Source organism: Chamaea fasciata, unplaced genomic scaffold, assembly GCF_029207755.1.
Source record: "Chamaea fasciata isolate MVZ Bird 193981 ecotype frontalis unplaced genomic scaffold, bChaFas1.0.hap1 SCAF_29, whole genome shotgun sequence".
Lineage (NCBI taxonomy): Eukaryota > Metazoa > Chordata > Aves > Passeriformes > Sylviidae > Chamaea > Chamaea fasciata.
In genome coordinates this window covers 3,630,284-3,655,414 of record NW_027094114.1, presented here as the reverse complement: position 1 = coordinate 3,655,414, position 25,131 = coordinate 3,630,284, and the positions used below count along the sequence as shown (strand labels likewise).

Genomic DNA, 25,131 nt, shown 5'->3' with positions numbered 1-25,131 from the left:
TTGCCTTGTTTGTCCCCACCTGTCATCATTACGTGCAGTGTTCTGCTCTGACTGGAACCTGGGGACACTTTCTCACTCATGTTCCTCAGTGGGACCCATTAAAACTTCAAGAAACTTTGGAGTTTCAATCTCTGAAAAGTTCTTGAAATATCCTTGAAAGAGTTCTTGATTAGTTTTTTAAACACTCTCAGGGACCGAGTCTGATGTAAACAACACCAAATCCCTGAGAGGCTCATTAAAGTCCTGGTACTGTGTCTGTGCTGCTGAGCTGGGCCGGGCTCCTGGCACAAAGGCAGCTCCTGGCAACCAAGAAGAGCTTCAAAAAGACATTTCTCCTCAGGAGCAGCTCCACTCCCAGCCCAACAGGGCTGAGGGCACTGCTTGCAGGTACCTGAGAGCAGTGAAGCGGACAGTAGCTTAAAGCAACTGGAAGGACAATTCTGAGATAATTCACGGAGAAGTCTTCACAACTTTTAAAAATTATGAACTTCTTCATGGAGAAATCCTCACCACTTCAGACACAGTCAGTCTCTGGCTGCAGGAATCTCCTAAAGCTGACCCATGACAGGACTGACAGCACTGTAGGGATGGCTCTGCTGCCCTTTCTGCTTTGGGGGAGGATGTGCTCGAGAGCGGGGGTGCCCTGGGCACCGTCAGAGGGACAGGGCAGGACGGCTCCTGCTGCCAGGGACAGCTGCAGGGGCTGAAGGTGGGGCTGCAGCCAGGGGTGCCCAGGGCTGTCGTGCAGAGCAGGTGCTGCAGCCCTGAGGGCTCTTGGCCAGGCCAGGGGATCTGTCACTGCCAGGGGCAGCTCTCAGCCTGCCTGGGAGCTCCCATGGATGCTGGAGGGGAGCTGTGGGTGCAAGGAGTGACTCCTGCAAGGGTAGGTTCTGCTGCTGTGGAGAGGGTGCTGTGTGTGCCAGGGCTGCTCAGAGCTCCAGTTCATGCCCAGGACATTTCCGAGGAGACTTTTCATGAGCTCATTCAGGGCAGGTGTTTTGTACTTGAGTCTGCTTTCCTGAATCTGTGCTCCCACTTTTCTCTGGCTCAACTTGGCAGCGATGGAAACTCAGCTCTGCAGCAGAGCCATGGGCAGGGAGGGAGGGAGGCAGTGCTGAGGGAAGCCCTGCTGCAGGGGACATGTGGCACCTGCCGGCCCTGCCCTGCAGGGCACACACTGCCCTGAGCAGCACAGCTCTTGTGTCCCCTCCCAGCCAGCACAGCCCTCAGCCCAGGGGCTCGGGGCCCTCAGTCCCCTCCTGGGCCAGCAGAGCAGCCCCAGAGATGCAGGGCATCTCTCCTGCCATGTGCCCATTGCCTGCTGACCAGGGCCTGAGGGCCACTGTCCTGCACTGCTGCTGCCTGGGAGGGGCTGTGCAGGGCTGGGCAGGGAAAGGCTTTTCCTCAGGGCCCGGCTCTCTCTCACCCTGCCTTGCCCAGGTGCTGCTGGCATTGCTGACGGGCTCTCTGGGAATGGCAGTTCCAGCTGCAGGCTCAGGCCCAGCCCTTGGGTTCCTCCTGTGCAGGCTGAGCACAGCAATGGGGTGTCCCAGCTCCCTCTGCCCCAGGGAGCTCTGGGAAGGGCAGGCTGGGAATGAGCCGAATCTCCCTGATTTAGGGAAAGGCAGGGGCCACTTTGTGTGCCAGGGATCCCTCTGCTCTCAGCAGTGTCACCTGGCTTTCTAGGGTAGCACAGGATTGGAGCTCAGAAAGGTGCAAATCCAGGGCTGCTGGGAACAGGAGAGAGGGACAGAGCAGCTCCCCTCAGTCTGCACTAAGGCTCAGACAATGCGCCTGCCTCACTGGACTCTCTGTTCTACCCAGGTGCAGCAGAATCTCTAGTTCTGCCACCTGCAATCCATATCCCTTTCACTTGGTGTCTCCTGTGCCTTAGGAAGAGATTCAGGTTCAAACCCCAGGACTGGCCCCTGCGCTCATTGTTCCCCTGCACTGACTGGGGCTCAGGGCTGACTCACAGGTGTCCTGCATGTTGGAGTCTGGCTCCTCACTGAACTTTGGCCAGCAGCAATCAGGGCTTGAGCAACCAAGGTGAAGGAAGTTCACCTAGACATAGAAAAAGGGGATATATTTACTGGCAGGGACTGCTCTGTGAGAAAGACCTTTGACTTTACTGCAAGAAATCTTCCCTCAAAGTCACTTTCTTCCCTCCTTCAACAGGTTTCAATGCCCCAATGCAGCAAATGTCCAACAGCAGCTCCATCAGCCACTTCCTCCTGCTGGCATTGGCAGACACGCGGCAGCTGCAGCTCCTGCACTTCTGCCTCTTCCTGGGCATCTCCCTGGCTGCCCTCCTGGGCAACGGCCTCGTCATCAGCGCTGTAGCCTGCGGCCACCACCTGCACAGCCCCATGTTCTTCTTCCTGCTCAACCTGGCCCTCACCGACCTGGGCTCCATCCTCACCACTGTCCCCAAAGCCATGCACAATTCCCTCTGGGACACCAGGACCATCTCCTATGCAGGATGTGCTGCACAGCTCTTTCTGTTTGTGTTTTTCATTTCAGCAGAGGTTTCCCTCCTGACCATCATGTGCTACGACCGCTACGTGTCCATCTGCAAACCCCTGCACTACGGGACCCTCCTGGGCAGCAGAGCTTGTGCCCACATGGCAGCAGCTGCCTGGGCCAGTGCCTTTCTCACTGCTCTTCTGCACACAGCCAATACATTTTCCCTGCCCCGGTGCCAGGGCAATGCCCTGGGCCAGTTCTTTTGTGAAGTTCCCCAGATCCTCAAGCTCTCTTGCTCACATTCCAATCTCAGGGAACTTGGGATTCTTGCTGTTAGTGTCCATGTAGCTTCTGGTTGTTTTGTTTTCATGGTTTTCTCCTACGTGCAGATCTTCAGGGCTGTGCTGAGGATTGCCTCTGAGCAGGGACGGCACAAAGCCTTTTTCACCTGCCTCCCTCACCTGGCCGTGCTCTCCCTGTTCCTCAGCACTGGCACATTTGCCTACCTGAAGCCCCCCTCCATCTCCTCCCCATCCCTGGATCTGGCATTGTCAGTTCTGTACTTGGTAGTGCCTCCAGCTCTGAACCCCGTCATCTACAGCCTGAGGAACCAGGAGCTCAAGGCTGCAGTGTAGACACTGATCACTGGTCGATTTCAGAAACATTAAACTGGTTGCCAATTTCATCCAATCACTTGTAATAAAAGTCATTTTTGATAGCACTTTTTTTGATTGTTGGATTTTTATTCTTTATTTTAGTTTTCAATGATGTTCACAAAGCAATGTCATTGATTGTGCCCTTTCTTGTTTCTTTTCTCTCCACCTTTGCTGCGACCCATAGACTGTATCAAGGAGGACCTGTGGCCTCAGTAGCTTTAAACAAACTAAAGGGTCTCCCAGTAAAGTTTTCACTGGAGAGCCCCCTTTTGTTCTCTTCTCTGGAGGTGCAGCAGCAATGTCTGTGTGCAGAGCTGGGGGCAGATCAGGGCAGGCACAGCAGCTGTGCCCAGGAGCAGCAGCCCTTGGTGTTGCCAGTGCTGCTCCCGTGGCCCTGCCCCGCTGCCCTCCTGGCCCTGGTGTTGTTGTAGGGCCTGAGTGCTCTCGGGAATCGGGCACAGGGCTGGGGGTGGCAGTGCCGGGGCTGCAGCAGGGACAGGCCATGGGCTCTGCTGGGGCAGCGCTGACGCCTCAGGGCATGGCCTGGGGGCTCCGGGCTCCTTGCCCAGGCTCTCTCCAGAACACGCCCAGGCCAAAGCTCAGCAGAGAAAAGCCCCGTGAGCAGCCCCAGGGTGGCCGTGGGCAGGCTGGGGTCAAACAGCATGGCTGGGGCTCTGCAAGGTCCCTGTGGGTGACGGGAAGGAGCAGCAGAGCAGGGGCTGATCCATCTCCACTGCGCTGGACACCCCAGGGCAGCATCTCAGAGCATCCTCATGTACCCTCCATGAACATCCCCCCTCTGCAGCCCTGGTCTCTCCCCAGCTCACAGAGGTGCTGGATCCTTGCAGGCACAGACATGGCAGCTCTGGCTCAGCAGCCCCTGTTTGCACTGCCCAGAGCAGGCGTGAGCATCCCCATGGTGTTGGTGTGGGGAGATGAACCTGAGTGAGCACAAATGCCATCAGCCCCTGGGGCCAGGAAGGGCTGGGGGACAGCAGGAAAACCACTCAGGTTTGTTGTGGCCTCTGAATTCAGCCAGAAAGTTTGTTCCCATGAGCTGTGAGTTGCCTGTGCCACTGCAGACATTGTTGCTCGGAGCCAGCGCTGCCTGGCAGCCACCCCCAAACTTCCCTGGGTATTTCCTTTGCTTCACCTTTGCTTTCTTTCCTCTTTCCTGGTCCAAATTTCTTCTTCTTCTACCCATCCCTGCCCCCTTTCATGCAAACAGCCCATCTTTGTTTTCCCTTTCCTCCCTGGCCTATCTCTGCATTTCAGTTTCTGAGTTGGCACCATGGGAACGTCCCTTGGGGAGAAGAATCATCCCACAAAGTGCTTCAGGAATTGACTGCAGGGTCCTTGAGTTAGGGTTTTAAAGAGTTATGATTTTAGCTAAGGGAGAGAAGCAGTTTATAGTGATTTGGATTTAAGTTAGAAGAGTAGAGATGAAGTGGAAGAGTTAATAACTATTAGATGCTTAAGCTAGAGCATAGGTAATATATTACTTGTTCATTTTAGTTTTGTTTTTAGAAGGAAATAAGATAGATGGACCATTGTAATAGTGAAAGAAACCATGACTGCACCTGGACACAGAAACTAATTGGAACCAAGCAGGATCACTCGAACTGTGCCCAAGAGGTCATGTAGCCTGCCAACACGATGAAAGTAAAAAGGCCACTGTGAAGAACATGTCTCTGACTTCATCCTTCAGACCACTGACCCATTTCAAAGACCACCAACCCAATTTGAGAGAAGAATCAGGCAGGTGTAACAAACTTTAGGCTCATGTAGAAGTTGAAGGCAAATTTGGGAGGAAACCTCCTAAGGGGCCCTCCCTCCCCTCCCCCAACCGATTGGGAAAAAAAAAAAACTCAGAGAGAAGTGGAAAGAGCCCTGTTTATTAAACAGGCAAAGCACTCCCCAGCACAATAAATTGGACAATACCCAATGACAAGAACTCTGTGCCACTCTGGAGAGATGAGAGATTTAGAAAAGAATTCTCCCCTGGAGGTGGTTGCTCTGTCTCAGTCCCTCTGGTGGTGGGAAAAGTTGCTGCGCAGGATGGATCTAGGTGGGTTCCAGGTGTGAGCCCCCACGGCACTCCCCTGGGTCCTCAGTCCAGAGAGATTTTAACAGTTCCAAGGGAAGGCAGGAAAAAAAAAAGAAAAAGAAGAAAAAGAAAAAAAAGGAACGCGAAAAGGAAAAAAAACAGGAGGAGAAGGAAAAAAGCGAAGCTTCTCCCCCTCTGCTAGCTACACACTAACTAACTACTAATAAAAAAAAAAAAAGGCACGAAAGAAAAAAAGAACTCTCCGTCCCTCACCATGTGTTTCTGACTCTGACTCTCAAGGCCAGCCGGCAGAGGAGAGTTTCTGAAAACAAACTGCCCTTCTCTCCCTTCCCCCTGCTCCCAGACCCAACACTAAAGGCACACAGGGCAATATCCAACACAAACCCAACAGGCGACTGGGGATACCAACATCACAACATCACTCCAGGACAGCTCATTTTAATATGAAGCAGGGATAGGCAGTCCTAGGATTATGCATATGTATAGGCAATATGAGTAGTTGAATGAATATGTGAGACTTTTGTAAATAAATAGAGGGCTAGAGCTTTGTGATTGGTGTGCACACCTTTGGGAAGCTACTCCTGCGCAACCCAACATCGAATAAAGCATACCTCTTTCTAACTTAAACTACTTAGATAGTGATCTAACTTTGTCTGTGATCCTACCAATTTTATGGAAACCAATTAGCGACCGTGGCAGGACTGGGTTCTGTTCAGCTGTGAGAGCAGTTCGGGTCATGGACCCCTCGGGGCTTCCCCTGGGATCTTCCTGGAGAGAGGGCTCTGCCCTCTGGCTGTTCATCCCGGGACAGACAAGGACTGGCAGAACTCTGGACAGAACAGTCTGTTTAAAAATTCAAAACAGTGGTCTATAAGGCATACGTGTGGCCAGGAGGCTGTTGGTAAGTCATGGGAGATGTCCCACACTAAGCTCAAGCCTATGTAGTCTGCTTCCAAGCTACAGTGGGATTTAGTCTCCTGTGGAGGGATTTGTTGATCTGTAGAGGGCTTACTAGCAGTTCGGGGCAAATTCACTAAATTTGGGGCAAATCCTTGTTTATTGTTTTTATTTTATCATGTGTTTTCATTTTAAGTGTGTCCTGGCTGTGAGAGTGACTGTGCGAGTACTTGTTGAGACCCACCCTGGATGCAAATACAAACGACCGCTTCCCACCTGCAGTTCCGTCTTCAGGTGACGGACACGGCCGGGAACGATTGAAGTGAGTGGGGTGAATGCCTAAAGCTCTGCATAGGCCTGCATGCTGTGTGAATATTTTATTCCTTTATAAAGAGGCACCCCTCCCCACTGTGATTGTGGTGTGTGTGTACTTCTGGTTACAGTGGATGGTATTTGCCGTAACACCTGGTGTTTGGGTTCAAACAGTCCGAAACCTGGGAGGCAACAAGGACAGCATTTGCTGTGACATTCGGTGCTTGAGTTTAAACAGTTCCCTCCTTGTAGAATTTGAGAGACATAAGTTGAGTTTTCCAGCATAGTATTTTGGTAAGTTTTTCCACAGGATTTGTGGAGTTGTGAATGCTTTTTAGACTTTGGCTTTGTGAAATTCGGCAGCTTTTGTGAGAGTGGCAATGGCTTTAAGAGTTGTGGTGTATTTTTCAGGTAATACTGACAACTTGTGTCAAAAGTAATAATTGCAGAAAACTGCAATTTAGCTTTTAGCTGTTTGAGTTGGTGTTTGTTGATTTGGTCTGTTGAAAGTGGCAGTTGAAGCTCGACCCTGAGCTGACAGGGTCTGGCCATCTAGGCAGGCCCTTTGCAATGGCTTCAGCTTGAACTGGACGATTTTTTGAATGCGATGGGGGACTGGGTCTTGGTGAGACAAGAGGATGGAAGGACAGAAAGGGTGTTCTGTGGAGAATTATACTCAAGCCAAACCAATAATAATTTGGCTTTTGATTGGAAATTACCCCCAATGGGTTGAGGGAGGACTTCAGAACCTGTTGCGGTGGGGACGAGAGGGAGTAGGTCCCTGTTTTGTACGTAGCCTGACAAGTTTTCATTGGAAACTAGACGGGCATCCAGCTTGGGTTTTCCTTTGCTTTAAGGAGTGTAAGAGGAGGTGGTACTGTGTGTCCTACAGATGAAGACCTGCGTGCCCCAGGTGCACTCCAAAGCTGCTGTGATATAACAGGGAAGCAGCAGATGCTGAGAATGAAATAGTAAATGTAGTTTGTGGAAAGAATTGTTTAGTTTCTGGGATTTTGGACATGGATGTTTTTGAAGAAGATTGGGAAAAGACAAAGGAACAGTGTAAGTTTGGCAAAAGGGAGTAAAGTCCCTTTTGGCAGTGGCTTAGTTGTGATTTTTGGAATTTGAGGCAGAAAAGTTGTGTTTGCGGATTGTTAGAGCAATAAGAGGGGTGCCTTTTATATGGGAATTATTACAGGTGGTGATTTGTGTATATTTTAACCTGGCTAGATGGATAGAAGGGATCCCTTTACCGCAGTAGTCTGGACTCTGTGGGAATTTGTGAATTTGGCTAATTGTTGGTTAGACAGAGGAAACAAAAGGGTTTATTTAGGTTTACATACAGTCAGTGTGCAGTAGGTCACACCTAGTACCTGAGCAGCAGGTTGTGCAGGAAAAAAAAACTGGGAAAGGACTGTGAGAGACTGTGAAGTTTGGGTGGAAGAAAGATAAGATGCAAAGAAGGAGATACTAGGAATTGGTGTAGAGTGCTAGTTTTTGTTAAGGGCTTTTGAGTGGCAACTGGTTGCAAGGAAAGTCAGTAGTAGATTGTTTGAGTTCTTGAAAAGAGAGTTTTAAATACTTTACGTAACCCAGCAAAAACAATTAGGACTGAGTGTGCTCAACCTTTTTTATACCCTGAGATTTTTCAAATTAAGGTAAGAGAGTTGGGATATAATAAAGAAACAATGGGAACTAATCAGAGCAAAGAGGTCCCTAAAACTCCTCCTTTAGGATGTATCCTGACACACTGGAAGGAAATGGTGGGTTATGGTGGTACAGAAAACAAAAAGGCCCTCGTTAAGTTTTGTACACAATGGTGGCCACTTTATAGGCTAGAAGAGGGTGTCAGATGGCCACCAGCTGGGACCTCAGACTATGACACCCTGTTACAGCTGATGTTATTCTTAAGATGAGAACAGAAGTGGGAGGAAGTGACAAACGCCAACATGTTTTTCTCCCTCCGGAACCATCCTGAGTGGCAGAGGGATTGTGGAATTAGGCCCCCCTCTGACCCCTTGGTATTGGCCCTTGAACAGGACAGTAAGGCTAGCAGAGGAAAACCCAAGCAATGTTGCAGTGCACACTCAATCAACCAGCGCTGCACACACCCTGACAAGGTGTATCCAACTGAGGCTCTGGAGCAAGAGCTGGTGGACTTGGTTAGGCCACCCCTTGGAAAGGAAGGGAGGCTGAGAGAAGAAGTAAATTCAGAACAGTTGTTAACTCCAACCCCCACTTCATCTTCCTTGGAAAAGACACCAGTTGAGCTGTCTGCTACCCCACTTACTCCTGAAACACACGAACCAATGAAACTATATCCACCATTGCCTAGCAGTGACAGGGAAGAAGAGGAGCCCTTCCCAAAGGGTCCTCCAGCATCTCAGCCTGAAAACAAACTAGGGAAACCATACAAGCAGCCTTATGGGAGGCAATAGGCCCTGAGGGAAAAACGTTAGTTAAAATTCCTTTTTCTACAATGGATTTAGAGATCTGGGAGAAGACTGCTAAACACTACCATAGTGACCCAAGAGGTATTGCTAAAAAGTTAACGTTTATGATTAAACAACATAGACAGGACTGGGAAGACATCCAGTCTGCCTGGATATTTTAACTGAGACAGAAAAACAATTGATTTAGAAATTAGCAGGGGATTTAGCAGAAGATGTTTGTAGAGTAACACAGGATGATGTTAAAGAATGTTTTCCCTCTCCACGATTCACATTGGAATGCCAATGAAGAAAGGAATTGGGAAAAATTAGCGAGTTATCAAGACCTTATAGTGAAAGGATTAGAGAGGACAATTCCTAAAACCATAAACTGGTCAGCCTTATATGCAATTAAGCAAGGTCCCTCTGAAACACCTTCTGAATTCTGAGATCATTTGCAAGATGCAATTTGCCACTATATGTCCTCAGATCTTGACTTTGAAGAAGGGATACAACAATTAGTGAATTTATTTTTAGGACAATCCACAGGGGATATTGGGCACAAACTTCAGAAGACCTGGGGGTGGATGGGGCGGAATTTGGAGACTTTGCTAGATGAGGTGTGGAAAGCTTTCAGCAATCAAGAGGAGGGATACAAACAAGGAATAAGAAAATTGGTAGTAATAGTAAGGGAAGAAGGAAAAGGGAGATATGGACAAGGACCACCAAGGCAAGGACCACCCCGACTAGGGAAAGACCAGTCTGCATTCTGTAAGAAATTTGGAAACTGGAAGAACCGGTGCCCAGAACGAAGAAAAGGTGATGATCAAAGGAGACCGAAAAGGGGAGGGGGTGGTTGCTCACATCAAAGAAGACTGAGGAGGACCAGAGGATCTTCTCCTAGGGGAGCCTCTGGTTATAATCAAGATAGGGAACAAAGGAAAGGAAATGAAATTTTGGGGGGGACACAGGGGCAAAGTACTCGGTGTAAATAAAGCTTTAATACCTATAACAGATGATTATGGTATGGTGAAGGAGGCAACTGGCCAACCTGAAAGAGCGTACTTTTGTAGACCACTGAAATATAAACTTGGGAAACAATGGGGAATTCATAAGTTTTTATACGTGCCCAATGCCCCATCAGCACTTTTGAGTAGAGATTTATTGGAGCAACTAGAAGCAAAGATAATATTCAAAACTGGAGAGATTATTTTGAAGGTTAAGGATTGACAACATGTGAAATTGCTAAGCTTAATGTCAATTGCCAATGAGTCCAAAGCTAAAAGTGAGGAAGAGACTAGTAGAAAAGTAATGGATCAGGTATTTCCTGGGGTATGGGCTTCTGACATACCAGGGAGGGCAAAGAATGCACCCCCAGTGCAAATTAAACTTAAAGAAGGAAAACAACCAGTTAAACAGTATCCTTTTAATAAAGGAAGACAGGGAAGGGATTAGCCCAGTAATTGAAAACTTTTTGCAGATAGGGCTATTAAAAAAGTGTTGGTCTGATTTTAATACTTGTATTTTACCTGTTAAAAAGCCTGATGGATCATACCTAGTAGTACAGGATTTGCAGGCTGTTAATAAGATAACTGCGACTTTACACCCATTGGTTGCCAACTCCTACACATTGTTAACCCATTTAACACCTGAACTAATTTGACTTGCTATTTTAGATTTGAAAGATGCTTTCTTTTGCCTTCCTCTCCATGAAGCCAGCCAGAGAATTTTTGCATTTCAATGGGGAAGCCCCAAGAGTAGGTGCAAAATACAGCTCACATGGACAGTTTTAACCCAAGGATTCAAAAACTCTGTTAAGATATTTGGAGAACAACTTGCAAAAGGTTTGGAATCCTGAGAAGTCACACCAGGAAGACAGTTGTTACAGTATGTAGAAGACCTCCTGATAGCTGCTCAAACACAAGAGACATGCATTTATTGGATGGGAAGCCTCTTAAACATTTTGGGTCTACAAGGGTATCGAGTATCCCAGAAGAAAGCTCAGACAGCGAAGCAAACAGTTTTCTACCTGGGCTACGAGGGCAGGATTGCAAGGAAGCAACATGCCAGACCCCAAAACCCCAGACAGTAAAGGAACTGAGAACCTTTTTGGGCCTGACAGGCTGGTGTAGACTGTGGATTTACAATAATGGGCTGTTAGTCAACCCCCTGTATGTCTTGATTACACGAGGAAACAGAGAACTCCAATGGACAAAAGAAGCAACATGAGCCTTCAACCACCTAAGGAAGGCCCGCATGTTAGCTCCAGCCCTGGGACTTCCAGATGTGAGTAAACCATTCTTTTTGTTTTCTCACAAAAAGCAGGGAATTGCTTTGGGAATACTGGCACAAGACCTGGGCCTGTATCACAGGGCAGTCACCTACTTTTCCAAGCAGCTGGATGCAGCAGCCAAGGGATGGCCAGGGTGCCTCAGAGCCACTGCTGCAGTGGTGATGAACATTCAGAAAGCACACAAGTTCACCCTAGGCCAGAAGATGATTGTGTCCCACAGTCATGCTAGAAGATGCTAGCAGATCTAGAAGATACTAGTGTCCCACACAGTGTCCGCAGTCCTGCAGGTAAAAGGCAGACATTGTCTTTCCCCACAGAGGTTCCAGAAATACCAAGCCATAATGGTAGAGCAAGATCATGTAGAAATTGTGGTAACTAATCTTGTGAACCCAGCTTCCTTTGTCAGTGGGGATACGGGAGAACCAGTGATCCATGATTGCCTGGAGACCATCAAAGCCACCTACTCCAGTCGCCCTGATCTGAAGGACACCCCTCTCGAGGACCCTGAGACTTGATTTACTGATGGAAGCAGCTGTGTGATCAGTGGAAAAAGACATGCTGGGTATGCTGTTACCACGAGCAGAGAAGTAATAGAGTCTGGACCATTACCAGCCAACACCTCTGCACAGAAGGCTGAAATAATTGCCCTAACCTGGGCTTTAGAACAGGCAAAAGGAAAGAAAATTATTATTTATACAGACTCAAAGTATGCATTTGGGATGGCTCATGCTCATGGAGCCATCTGGAAAGAAAGAGGACTGTTGAACTCACCAGGGAAAAGTATTAAACATTCCCAGGAGATAATAAAACTATTGGGGGCAGTCCTGCTACCTGAAAAAGTAGCCATCATCCACATCAAGGAAATGAGCAGGTGGACAGAAAGGCAAAAGAAGCAGCTAAAGGTGAGGTGATTATTGAGACAGTTGAGGCAGCCTTAATTCCAGATGGACAGATTTCTACTGAAGGTAAGTCAAGGTATAGCAAAAAAGAACAAGATGCTAACTGAGCAAGAAAATGGAAGTTATAACCAAGAAGGGCGGGCAATCACAGATGAAGGGAAAGGAAGACTTGTGATTCCCTATTACATGCCATGGTCGTTGGTGAAAGAGGAACATGAGAAAACACACTGGGGAATAGACACTCTGTATAACTATTTGAAGGACAGAATCATTTCCAGAATTTTGCAAACAACAGTAATTCCAGTGACTCGCCAATGTAGCCTTTGTCTCCAAACTAATCCCCAAACTATTCCTAAACCAAAGCTTGGACAAATCGGGAAAGGTTATGGGCCTGAGCAGCAATGACAAATTGATTTTTCAGAACTACCCAGGATGGGGAGGGTATCGATATTGGTATTTACAGAAACCTCTTCAGGGTGGCCAGAAGCTTTCCCTACCAGAACTGCCAAAGCACAAGAAGTAACCAAAGCATTGTTACAGGAAATAATACCGTGTTTTGGAGTCCCAGGCACAATGTCTTCAGACAGGGGGCCACATTTTATTGCAAAACTTGAGCAGCAAATTAGCCGGCACCTAGGCATAGACTGGGAACTTCATATCCCATATCATCCTCAGTCAAGTGGCCAGGTGGAAAAAATGAACCATCTGATTAAGCAGCAAATTGTAAGACAGGACAAGAAGCAAAGTTACCTTGGCCTAAAGCTCTTACAGTAGCATTATTATGAATTCAGACAAAGCCAAGGACAAAAGAAAAATTAAGCTCTTTTGAAATATTATATAGAAGATCATATGGGGTCCAAGAAGGAACAACACCTACCCAAGTAGGGGAAGAAACCCTACACAGGTATATGGTGGTCCTAAACAAACAACTTAGAGAATCTGAGAAACATGTGGCTGGGGCTCAAAGGAGAGAACTAGATGGGCCAGTACATAACATACAGCCAGGGGATTATGTATATGTTATGTCTTTTGCAGAAAAGACTCTGGAACCCCAGTGGGAAGGACCATTCCAGGTGCTCCTCACCACCTTTACTGCAATCAAGATCAGAGAGCAAAATGCCTGCATTCATCACACTCGAGTGAAGAAGGCTCCTGAAGTGATCTGGAGAGCCACACCAGGTGACAATGAACTAAAACTGAAGCTTATTCGGGAAAGTGAATGGTGTGTGTGTAAAATGTTAGAATAGGTCAATAACTTTTGAAGAATAGAAAGATTTGTAGTTATGGAAAATCAAACAGGCATAGTTTGGAGAATTGTGGCCTTTGCAACCATCGTTATAGCCACCGCTGGGGTTAAGGCAACACCACGCACATATAATGTGACAGGTATATAGAGGTGTCAAGGAAAAGCCTATGATTTTCACTCCAGTAGGTTTTTGGGGCAGATGTTGAAGGTTACAAAGGCAATTTCTGGGAAAGGAAGAAACATTTGGGGATATGAATACATGTGCTCAGGGCAGATTCCATTAGTCTTAGCAAGAACCCATGAAACACATCCAAATTGGTCCTGAATGTTGTGACAAATATTCAGGCAATGGCAGCCTGGGCATCCCTGGGAGGGGGGGGGGGGGGGGACGGAGGGAGGGAGGGAGGGAGGGACTACTACCCAAAAAGCTACTGGGCAAGATAATACTGGGCAAGAAACTAATCCCCAAGAAACTAGTCCCCAGGAAACTACTGACCAAGAAACTACTCCCCTAGGAAGTACTGGGCAACAAAGTGTTTGAAATGCAATCACTGTGCTGTATGGCAAGACTGCAGGAAAAGAAAGAAGCAGAGAAGGAAGGATAGAAATGTTTGTCCAGACTGTGAAACTATCACCCTTGTTTTTGCCATGTTCCTGTCTCAGCAAGATGAGCAGGAATTCAGCACCAGAAAATGCAACAGCAGTTACTGAGTTCATCCTAGAGGGTTTCCCAGAGCATGATCCAAGACTGCGGATGTTTTTCTCTCAAGTCCTCCTGCTCATGTACCTGACAACAGTGATGGGGAATGAAACCATCCTTTTCCTCCTGTGTGTGGATCACCACCTGCAAACCCCCATGGACGTTTTCATCTGCAGCCTGGCCTTCCCGGAAATCTGGTTTACATCCTCCACAAGCATCAAATGGTTTGTGATGCTGAGTTCTGGTCAGAACACTCTCTCACTAAGCAGCTGCTTTGCCCAAAACTATTTTTATTTTGCCCTGGGCTGCACAGAGTTTTTCCCTGGTTGTCATGTCCTTTGACCGCTGTGTTGCCATCTGCCACCCTTTGCTCTATGCTGACATCACAAAGCCTCAGCTCTGTGTCCACCTGGGTGTTGCTGCTTGGGTCCTCGGCTTTGTCCTGCTGAGCTACCGCTGCTCTTCCTCTCTGAGCTGTCTTTCTGTGGCTCCAAGATCCCCCATTTCCTCTGGGACAACTCCCCCTTGTTCAAACTGTCCTGATCTGACACCAGCCTGCTTTGGGAAACAGACTCTGTCTTCTTACCGTGTGTCGTGCTGGGCTCCTTATGTTTGACTCTGGCATTTGACATCTGCGTCCTTTTCTGTGTTCTGCATCTTCCAGCAGCCTCTGGGAGGAAGAAAGTTTTGACCACGTGTTCTTCCCATCCCATCACCTTATCCATTGCCCGTGGGAGCTGCATTGCTCTCTGCACATGTCCTGCAGAAGTTGTTTCCTTGAGGACCAACAGAACTGGAGCTCTGCTGAACACAGTCCTGTTCCCATTCCTAAATCCATTCATCTGCAGCCTTGGGAACAAATCTGTGATCCTGGCCCTGAACAAATCCATTGCCAGGCCAAGAACAAAGCCTTTCCTCTAAGCATGGTGCATTTCTGGAAAGCCATCCCAAGGATCTGGTATCATCTGTTACACAAAACCAGTGCCTGTGTGTGCAGCCTCCAAACACGGCTGCCTCAGGAGATTGATGCTCCTGCTGGGTTGTGTCAGGTTAAGAGAGAAGAGACTCATCTGCACACCCAGATAGGGCACCAACAATGGCAGCAGGACAAACTCAGTTCATTCTCTGCCCGGGCTGCTCCCGGGCCCATCTCAGGAGAGCCACCAGCTCGTTAAGAGCCCATCTCTAGAACAGAGAAGAGCTCAGAGGAACAGCCTGGCAAGTGACAATCCAAATTACAGCTCCTGAGCGATGGACACCTTGTCCCAGCTCCTTTCCTGGGACAGCCATCAGCCCTGCTTTGAAACCCCAAAGTCTGAAACCCCAAAGTCACTGAGAGCAGGTCACCATTTGGACTAAGGGGATTCTTGCCCTGGTGTGTAGGAAACATTATGGGATGGAGGGGAAGAGCAGTTTTGGATAGCACAGGACTTGTGGGAAGGTGAGGCGAGGAGCCCAACCAGAGCAGTCTGTCCTGTGCTCTCATTAAACTTAAATTCTCCCTCCTGTGTGAGCAAATCTCTGTTCTGCCTGAGCACAGAGCCTGGGGCTGTGAGGGCAGCAGCTGGAGGACGGCACCAAACAGCCCATCTGCCCATGGTGCCGCCACGGAGTGACCGGAGGGACTGGACTGAAGGGTTTGGGGCTGTGGGGTGTGTCTGGTCTGCACCAGCACCTGCAGTGGGGCTGTGGCCTCGGGGCTCAGATGTCCAAATGCCTCAGCTGCTGAGACTGGAATCCAGGGGAAGCTGCTGAGCAGACGAGTGTCTGAGCACAGCTGCTGCAGGGATCCATGTGCAGCTGTGACCGTGGAATGGGATAGGCTGGACCAGGATAGTGCCGTTGGGAATGATCTGCAGGTCAGAGCAGAATGATAGTCTGGTCCCACTGACCGACCCCTCCAGGGCTGACCAAAACTTCAAGCAGTCATTAAGGGCACTATCCAAATGTCTCTGAAACACTGAAAGCCTGGGGCATCAACCACCTCTCCAGGGAGCCTGTTCAGTGTTTGAACACTCTCCCAGTAAAGAAACACTTTCTCCTGTGCAGTCTAAACCCTCCCTGGTACAGCTTTGAACCATTCTCACACGTTCCATCCCAGGATATCAGGGAGAAGAGAAAGGGAAATGCAGGGCAGAGCCAGGGGGGCAGCGAGATGGGAGTGTGCAGCCTGCAGGGACACAGCAGCAGCTCTGGGGCAGCGCAGGACAAGCTGTGCTGGACGTGGCCAAGGGCCTGGCAGGGCTGGCAGTGCCCAGGAGAAGCCAAGTCTTGGTGCCCTGGGGCACAGCAGGGTCTGTGCCACCAAGGGCTGGGAGGGGACACCTTGTCCTGAGGCCCTGGGGCCTCCTGGCACAGCCCCAGCAAGGCTGGGCACTGTCACCCCCTTGTCCTGCCCTCAGCATCCCCCCACATCCATCCCAGTGGCCCCAGGGATCTGCTGGGACCAGTCCCTGGGGAGCCTTGGTCAGGAATGGCCCTGGGGGGCTCCTCAGTGCTCCCAGGGACTGCAGGTTTTTCAAAGCACTTTGGGTTTTGCTTTTGCCTGGGAGTCTCTGAGGGGTTTGTGCAATCACGGCCTCCAATTATCTGCTGTCCCTTGAGATGTTTTGTCACTAACAACACTCAGTGGGGCTCATTAATGCCTCAAGTTACTCAACTGTCATTAAAGTACTACTTTTTGACACTGAATCACTCTGAGAGGTTTGTGCAGCCATGGCCTCCAATTATCTGCTGTAATTAGTCCCTAGAGAGGCTTTGTACTGACACTCAGTGGGGCTCATTAATGCTCTGAGATTCTCAATGTCTTTTAAGGTACTTTGGGTTTTCCTTCCCACACTCAGTCTCTGAGAGGTTTCTGTGCACTCCAGTTCTCTCCTCCAAGGAGTCCATGAAGAGCCTGTGTTGGGGATGGACCTCAGTGGGACCCAGGAATGCTTTGAGACACGCTGGGTTTTTCCTCTGACTTGGACTCCTGGAAAGGTTTGTGCCATCTCCTCTCAGGCCCTGAGGGCTCAGCACCAAATGCACCACGGGGCTCTTTGGGATCAAGCAAGTCCTGACAAACCACGGCTCTGCCTTGATTTCCCTCTGCTCTGGTGCAGTTCATTAGGAAGGCTTTGTACTGCAGTTATGGAGAAAGATTTCAAAGAGCTTCTAAGAAATTCACATTCCTGTTATAAAGAGTGTGTTTTATTACTGTTCCCTTTAGAGGAGAGGTGATTGCAGCATTCTGTGATTGATATTGATCCAGGGCCTCTCCTCAGAAGGCCTGGTCAGAGAAGCTGTGCCTTGAGGTCTGACCCAGTGTGGATAACATTCCCCAAGCCCCTCCTGCCTGTCCTCACTCACCTGGGACCTGCTTTGCTCAGAGAGCTGCCTGCACTCAGGCAAAAAAGGGGTTTTCTATTTTTGAAGCAATGTAAAACTCTTAATTTTCCCCACTGAAAACAGACACACTCCTCAAGTGTGTGCCAGCTCAAGGGGCCACCAAAACCACTCCAGCCCTGCAATGGGCCGGCTGTGAGGGTGGATCAGCATCCCAACCTGCTCTGGGCCACTGCAAGGGGCTGTGGCCATGGACACACTGGGACAAACTAGGGACAATGGCAACAGTGTAAGGAAGACTGGGGGATATGGGGGCGTGCTATGAAAGATATTGGGGGGAATTGGAAGGGAATGGGAATGAACTCAGGGGTATTGGGAGGGACTGGGCTGTACTGGTGATGAAATGGGCTGTAAAGGGGGGGACTGAAGGGGCACTGGGGTACAACTGGGCTGTACTGGGGATGAACTGGGCTGTACTGGGAGGGACTAGAGGGGTTGAATCGGCTGTTCCCGCCTCCGCAAACTCCCATTTGCCGAGGCTCCCGCCCGTCAACGCCAGCACCCAATCAGTGCCAGGAAACCGGGGCCTCGCGGCGGTGCCGGGTGCCGGTGCCACGTTTCGGTTTTGCCTTCAACTCCCGTCATGCACCGCGGCCCGATCGAGCCCCATTGCACCCCGGACAACAATGCCCGTCATGCCCCGCGCTCCACAGAACCCCGTCCCCGTATCCCCTCTTCCCCCCCATGTGTACCCTACGTTTCCCCCAGACCCTCCAGGATCCCTAAGTGCCCCCTCAGTATTTATTTGGAACCCCCCAAAATCGTCCCCGACTCCCCTGAATGCTCCCAACCCCAGAGATGCCCGTTAAAGCCACTTCTGGGAATTCATCTCCGATCATCCCCCGTGCTCTCAGAGCTCTGCCGAACACAGTCTCAAGCCGAAAATTCCTGCTGTGCCCCGTGTCCTAAAGCGCCCGGTTCGAGCTCCCCAAGTTCCCCCCAATTCCTCCCGAACCGCACACGTTTCCTCCGAGGGCCTCAAGTCGCGACTGGGACGCAGAAGTGTCCGCCAAGCGCCTTCCGGGACCCGCCACAGCTCCGGTTTATGCACTTCCGGGACTACAGCTCCCAGCATGCTCCGCGGCGCACACAGAGCCCTATTTCAGCCGTGACAACATCTCCCGCCATGCCCCGCGCCCCAACGACAGCCATTGGAGCTGTGCCTCGAACTCCCGTGATGCCCCTCGGCCCCGTTACACCGTGTTCTACCCGCGCCTACAACTCCCATCACCCCCCGCGCCCCAGAGAGTCCCTTCAGGGCCCCTCAAGTGCCCGCCCGGACCCCGAATTATCCGACAGAATCCTTTAGTGCCCCGCCAAGGGCCCACGCGGCTTTCCAAGTGTCCTCCAGACCCTTAAGTTCTCTAGAAATTCCTTTCCCAGCTCCAAAACATCCCCAATTGTGCCCCAGAAACGTCTCTGTGGACCCCAAAGTAGCCTCTTTTACCCTGTCTGAGAAAATGATGAATACGATTACAAAAGGACTAAAAACAGGACTAATTAGCATAAGAAGGGACAAATCAATAGCCAATAAAGGTCAATGAATTAATGAAGGGAATTGTGTTACTTAGAACAAATGACCATTATTGTTTTTAGTTGCTAAACATGTATACCTTTTTCAATATAAATCTTAAATTAGGTATGTAAAGAACAGTAATAACATTATAAATCTAAAAAATATAATTATATTTTAAAAATAATTACATTTTATTTTTTAAAAAACATAATTTTTTTATGTTTTGGGATGTCAGTCTGTAATAGTTTGAAGGCAAAACAAATGCGAGGCTCCAAGTCAGAGATACAATTTAATAGGAAAAAAAAAAGGAAAGAAAGTAAAATAAAATCGATGCAATAATACAAAAAACCACTGACAGAGTCAGAATACAACCTGAGCGTAGTGATGGAAGCAGTCCAGATGAGGTGGTCTTCCTGAAGCAGTGATCCTGTAGAAAGGTCTGGTAGCTCGGGTCCTCTGGGAATCCAGTGGGCAAGCGCCACTCTGGTGTTCAGAGTCTCAGCTTATATCCAGGCTGGAATGCTTGGTTTCTCCCTCTGGGCGGAGCATCCCACAATGGGATGGTGAGTCATGTGATAAGGCCTGATGGGCCCATTAACAGGAGGTAGTCCAGGAGGGGGCTATCTGTGAGCTGTGTAGCAAAGGTGCTGATGGGCCCATTAACAGAAGATAAGCCAGAGTGGAGGAGGCAGGGAGCACTGCCTCACCTGGTTTCAACAGTTCATGAAGATGGTGATAGAATATACTTCAACCCAGGACACAGTCCTTGGTGGGTGAGGTTAGATATGGTGAGGTTGGGGTGAGGAGCAGGTTGTCCAAACAAGGTCAGCCTGCAAGGGGCTCATTCTTCACCATGCCAGGACCTCCTAAGGAGACATTCCGAATTAAGATCACTTGGGGAATGCTTCTGTCACTTCTTCAATGAACTGAAATATTAAAAAAATGTGACCTTGATTTAAAAAAAAAAAAAAATCATGAGATGCACTTGGCAATCTCCCTCCTTAACAGAACTCCAAACTGACTCCAAGCAGCTGCACAAGCCCTGGAGACTTGAAGACAAATGAAGAGAGAGAAAGAGCTCATGAAGGTATTCTGTGTTTTCATGAGCCCCACACTGGATTTGGGGCTGAGTCCAGGACGCTTAGGCATGGAGAGAGGGTTGAAGAAGCTGCTCAAGGAGGCAGAAGCAAAACTCCAAGTCCCTTGGAGCATCCCTGGGCCCCACTGAGGGCAGGGAGTGCCAAAGGCTCCCCAGGGACTGCTGAGAGCAGATCCTTGAGGCCAGGATTGCAGGGAGCCGCAGGCTGTGAGCAGGGAACTGCAATGCTGAGCAAGGCCTGGGCTGGTTGGAGGGAGCAGAAAGGCCAAGCCCTGAGCCCAGGCCTGGCACAGCAGGGCCTTTCCCTCCCGGGTGGCTCGGGGCTGGTTGTGGGGCAGTGGGATGGGAGGGGCAGCAAGGACAAATGGCACAAAGCTGCAAGGCCTGCCAGCCTCCTCAGGGAGGGGCCGGGCAGGAGCAAAGTGCAGCCCCTGAAAGGAAAGTTCCTTCTGTGGGGCCTGCAGAGGCGCTGGCAGAGCCCAGGGGACAAAGGCCTGGGTGCCTGTGGCCCTGCCAGCCCTGCCCGGCCCTTGGCCATGTGTCCTGCAGGCTGTGCCCCCTGTGCGTGCTGCTGCTGTGCCCTGGCCGGCTGCATACGCCCATCTCACTGTCCCCCCAGCATTTCTCAGCCCAGCATTTCTGTGCCCTCCCTGGGCTCCCTGCACCCAGCGCTGCCGGCTCCTGGCACACAGAGCCAGGCCATGGCCCGGCCTCATGCTGGGACACCTCCTGCACCAAAATTCTGCCCTAGAGGGACTTTTCTTTTTGCTCAGCTCCAGACTGAACCTTTTAAGATTTGGGGAGGTTTCCTTGTCTTCCCACTGCCAAGGAAAGCTCTGTCTCTTGCTGTTCAAAACCAGAAAAGGGCTGGTGGGAGATAAATGGTGGTCAGAGGCATTTTGGGGCACAATGACCATGAAATTATTGAGTTTTAAATAGTCTGTGAAAAAAAGGAGGGGCATCAACAAAATGCTGCAATGGATTTACAGAGGGCAGACTTTGACCTATTCAGGATGCAGATTTGGGGAGTGCCAAATAAGGTACCAATTTTTTTAAGGGAAACAGCCCTTAAAAACAAAGGATTCCAAGAAGGATGGACACACTTCAAGAAAGAAATCTAGAAGGAGCAGGAACAGTGTGTCCCTTTTTGCCAAAATATGAGCTAGAAAAGAAAATTACTGACCTGGCTGGGCATAAGGTTTTTGCAAGAACTCAGGGGAAAAAAGAGGCTACATCACCTTTGGACAGACGGGGAAGAAACTCAGGAAATATTAAAGAATGTTGCTACATCATGCACAAAGAAAATTACAGAGGTGAAAGCTCAATTAAGACTTAAGCAGGTTGCTTCTGTAAATGATAATACAAATGATTTTATCAATACATTAATGGCAAAAGGATGGGTAAGGAAAATCTCCATTCCTTATTGGGGGGATGTGGTTACCAAAAATGAGGAAAAGGTTGAGGTACTTAACCCCTTCTTTGCCTCAGTTTTCAACAATCAGTCAGGTTGTCTTTAGGACAAGTGTTCTCCTGAGCTGGTAGATGGGCACAGGGAGCAGAACAGCCCCCCTGTAATCCAGGAGGAAGCAGCTGCTGACCTGCTGAGCCACTCAGATGCTCACAGGTGTCCCTGGGACCAGATGGGATCCATCCTAGGGGGATGAGGGAGCTGGTGGATGAGCTCCCCAAGCTGCTCTCCATCATTTCTCATCAGTGCTGGCTCAGCAGGGAGGTCCCAGAGGACTGGAGGTGCCAATGTGAGCCCATCCCCAAGAAGGGCTGGCAGGAGGATCTGAGGAACTCCAGGCCTGTCAGCCTGACCACGGTGCCCAGCAAGGTTATGGAACAGATCACCTTGAGTGCCATCACACGGCACCCACAGGATGGCCGAGGGATCAGACCCAGCCAGCGTGGATTTCAACATCTGCATTGATGGTCTGGATGAGGGGGTTGAGTCCACCATCAGCAAATTTGCAGCTGACACCAAGCTGGGTGTGAGTGTGGATCTGCTGCAGGGTAGGAGGGCTCTGCACAGGGCCCTGGACAGAATGGATCCAGGGCCCAAATCCCACAATGGGAGGTTTAACAAGACCAAGGGCCGGGTCCTGCACTTTGGCCACAACAACCCCTGCAGTGCTACAGGCTGGGGACAGAGCGGCTGGACAGTGGCCAGGCAGAAACGGACCTGAGGGGACTGCTGGACAGCAGGCTGGACATGAGGCAGCAGTGTGGCCAGGTGGCCAAGAAGGCCAATGGCACCTGGCCTGGATCAGGAATGGTATGGCCAGCAGGACCAGGGCACTGATTCTTCCCCTGTACTTGGCACTGGTGACGCAGCAACTCGAGTGCTGTGTCCAGTTCTGGGCCCCCAATTTAGGAAGGACATTGAAAGGCTGGAGCATGTCCATATAACGGCAACAAGGCTGGTGAAGGGTCTGGAACACAACTCCTATGAGGAATGGCTGAAGGGTCTGGGCATTTTATCTTGGAGAAGGATCAGGGGAGACAAGGTGGTGTCAGGGCACAAGTTGGACTTGATGAACTTCAAAGTCATTTCCAACCTTGCTGATTGTGTGATTCTCTGAAACCACCTTTGAAGCAGTTGCAGGATATGCCCTGGGCCTCTTCTTCAGAAGGTCCAGGAGCCCAGGTCCCTCAGCTTCCCCACACAGCCAAGGGAGGTTCCCATGGTGGGATGCTGTTTGCCCCCAACCTGCCCACGGCCACCCTGGGGCTGCTCATGGGGCTTTTCTCTGCTGAGCTTTGGCCTGGGCGTGTTCTGGAGAGAGCCTGGGCAAGGAGCCTGGAGCCCTCAGGCCCTGCCCTGAGGCGTCAGCGCTGCCCCAGCGGTGCCCATGGCCTGTCCCTGCTGCAGCCCCGGCACTGCCACCCCCAGCCCTGTGCCCGGCCCCGAGAGCCCTTAGGCCCTACAGCAACACCAGGGCCAGGAGGGCAGCGGGGCAGGGCCACGGGAGCAGCACTGCCAACACCAAGGGCTGCTGCTCCTGGGCACAGCTGCTGTGCCTGCCCTGATCTGCCCCCAGCCCTACACAGAGACATTGCTGCTGCAGCTCCAGAGAAGGGAAAAAACCTCGGGATCTCCAGTGAAAACTCTCCTGGGAGATCCTTTAGTTCCTTTAAAAGCCACTGGGAGCGCAGTTCTTCACTGACACAGTCTGTGGCCACAGAAAACTTAGAGAGAAGGAAAAGAAGAAAGGACACGATGAACATCATTGCTTTGTGAACATCACTGAAAACTAAAACAAAGGAAAAAAACTGACAATCAAACCAACGCTATCAAAGATGAAACAATCATTACAAGTTTATTACAAGTGATTTGCAGAAACTGGCCAGCAGTTTAATGTTTCTGAAATCGTCCAGTGATCAGAGTCCACACTGCAGCCTTGACCTTCTGATTCCTCAGGCTGTAGATGACGGGGTTCAGGGCTGGAGGCACCACCGAGTACAGAACTGATGGTGCCAGATCCAGGGATGGCGAGGAGACGGAGGGGGGCTTCAGGTAGGCAAATGTGCCAGTGCTGAGGAACAGGGAGAGCACGGCCAGGTGGGGGAGACAGGTGGAGAAGGCTTTGTGCCGTCCCTGCTCAGAGGAGATCCTCAGCACAGCCCTGAAGATCTGCACATACGAGAAAACCATGAACACAAAAAAGCCAAAATATAGAGAAGCACTTAAAACAACGAGCCCAAGTTCCCTGAGGTAGGATTTGGAGCAGGAAAGCTTGAGGATCTGTGGGATTTCACAGAAGAACTGGCCCACGGCATTGCCATGGCACAGGGGCAGGGAAAATGTATTGGCTGTGTGCAGCAGAGCATTGAGAAAGGCACTGGCCCAGGCAGCTGCTGCCATGTGGGCACAAGCTCTGCTGCCCAGGAGGGTCCCGTAGTGCAGGGGTTTGCAGATGGACACGTAGCGGTCGTAGCACATGATGGTCAGGAGGGAAAACTCTGCTCCCATTAAGAAGAGAAAGAAAAACACCTGTTCAGCACATCCTGCATAGGAGATGGTCCTGGTGTCCCAGAGGGAATTGTGCATGGCTTTGGGGACAGTGGTGAGGATGGAGCCCAGGTCGGTGAGGGCCAGGTTGAGCAGGAAGAAGAACATGGGGCTGTGCAGGTGGTGGCCGCAGGCTACGGCGCTGATGACGAGGCCGTTGCCCAGGAGGGCAGCCAGGGAGATGCCCAGGAAGAGGCAGAAGTGCAGGAGCTGCAGCTGCCGCGTGTCTGCCAATGCCAGCAGGAGGAAGTGGCTGATGGAGCTGCTGTTGGACATTTGCTGCATTGGGGTCTTGAAATCTGTTGAAGGAAGGAAGAAAGTGACTTTGAGGGAAGATTTCTCGCAGTAAAGTCAAAGTCCTTTCTCAGAGAACATTCTCTGTCACTAAACACCTCCCCCTTGTCTATGTCTAGGAGAACTTCCTTCACCTTGGTTGCTGGAGCCCTGATTGCTGCTGGCCAATGTTCAGTGAGGAGCCAGACTTTGACCTGCAGGACACCTGCAAGTCAGTCCTGACCCCCAGTCAGTGCAGGGGAACAGTGAGGGCAGGGGCCAGTCCTAGGGTTTGAACTTGAGTCTCCTCCTAAGGCACAGGAGACAACAAGTGAAAGGGATAGGGATTGCAGGTGGCAGAACTAGAGATTCTGCTGCATCTGGATAGAACAGAGAGTCCAGTGAGGCAGGGGCATTGTCTGAGCCTTAGTGCAGACTGAGGGGAGCTGCTCTGTCCCTCTCTCCTGTTCCCAGCAGCCCTGGATTTGCACCTTTCTGAGCTCCAATCCTGTGCTACCCTAGAAAGCCAGGTGACACTGCTGAGAGCAGAGGGATCCCTGGCACACAAAGTGGCCCCTGCCTTTCCCTAAATCAGGGAGATTCGGCTCATTCCCAGCCTGCCCTTCCCAGAGCTCCCCGGGGCAGAGGGAGCTGGGACACCCCATTGCTGTGCTCAGCCTGTACAGGAGGAGCCCAAGGGCTGGGCCTGAGCCTGCAGCTGGAACTGCCATTCCCAGAGAGCCCGTCAGCAATGCCAGCAGCACCTGGGCAAGGCAAGGAGAGAGAGAGCCGAGCCCTGAGGAAAAGCCTTTCCCTGCCCAGCCCTGCACAGCCCCTCCCAGGCAGCAGCAGTGCAGGACAGTGGCCTTTAGGCC

General features: G+C 50.4%; 2 protein-coding genes and 1 pseudogene across 2 annotated transcripts; 2 read left to right on the top strand and 1 right to left on the bottom strand.

Moving 5' to 3' along the window:
* Window positions 1–2,201: 2,201 nt before the first annotated feature.
* LOC136302560 (olfactory receptor 14J1-like) lies at window positions 2,202–3,101 on the top strand. Its single transcript, XM_066206032.1, has one exon. The coding sequence runs from the start codon at window positions 2,202–2,204 to the stop codon at window positions 3,099–3,101; it is 900 nt and encodes a 299-aa protein (XP_066062129.1).
* A 10,832-nt stretch (window positions 3,102–13,933) lies between these two features.
* On the top strand, window positions 13,934–14,869 carry LOC136302480 (olfactory receptor 6F1-like; annotated as a pseudogene).
* Window positions 14,870–23,326: 8,457 nt separating this feature from the next.
* LOC136302549 (olfactory receptor 14J1-like) lies at window positions 23,327–24,259 on the bottom strand. Its single transcript, XM_066206023.1, has one exon. The coding sequence runs from the start codon at window positions 24,257–24,259 to the stop codon at window positions 23,327–23,329; it is 933 nt and encodes a 310-aa protein (XP_066062120.1).
* Between the last annotated feature and the right edge of the window lie 872 nt (window positions 24,260–25,131).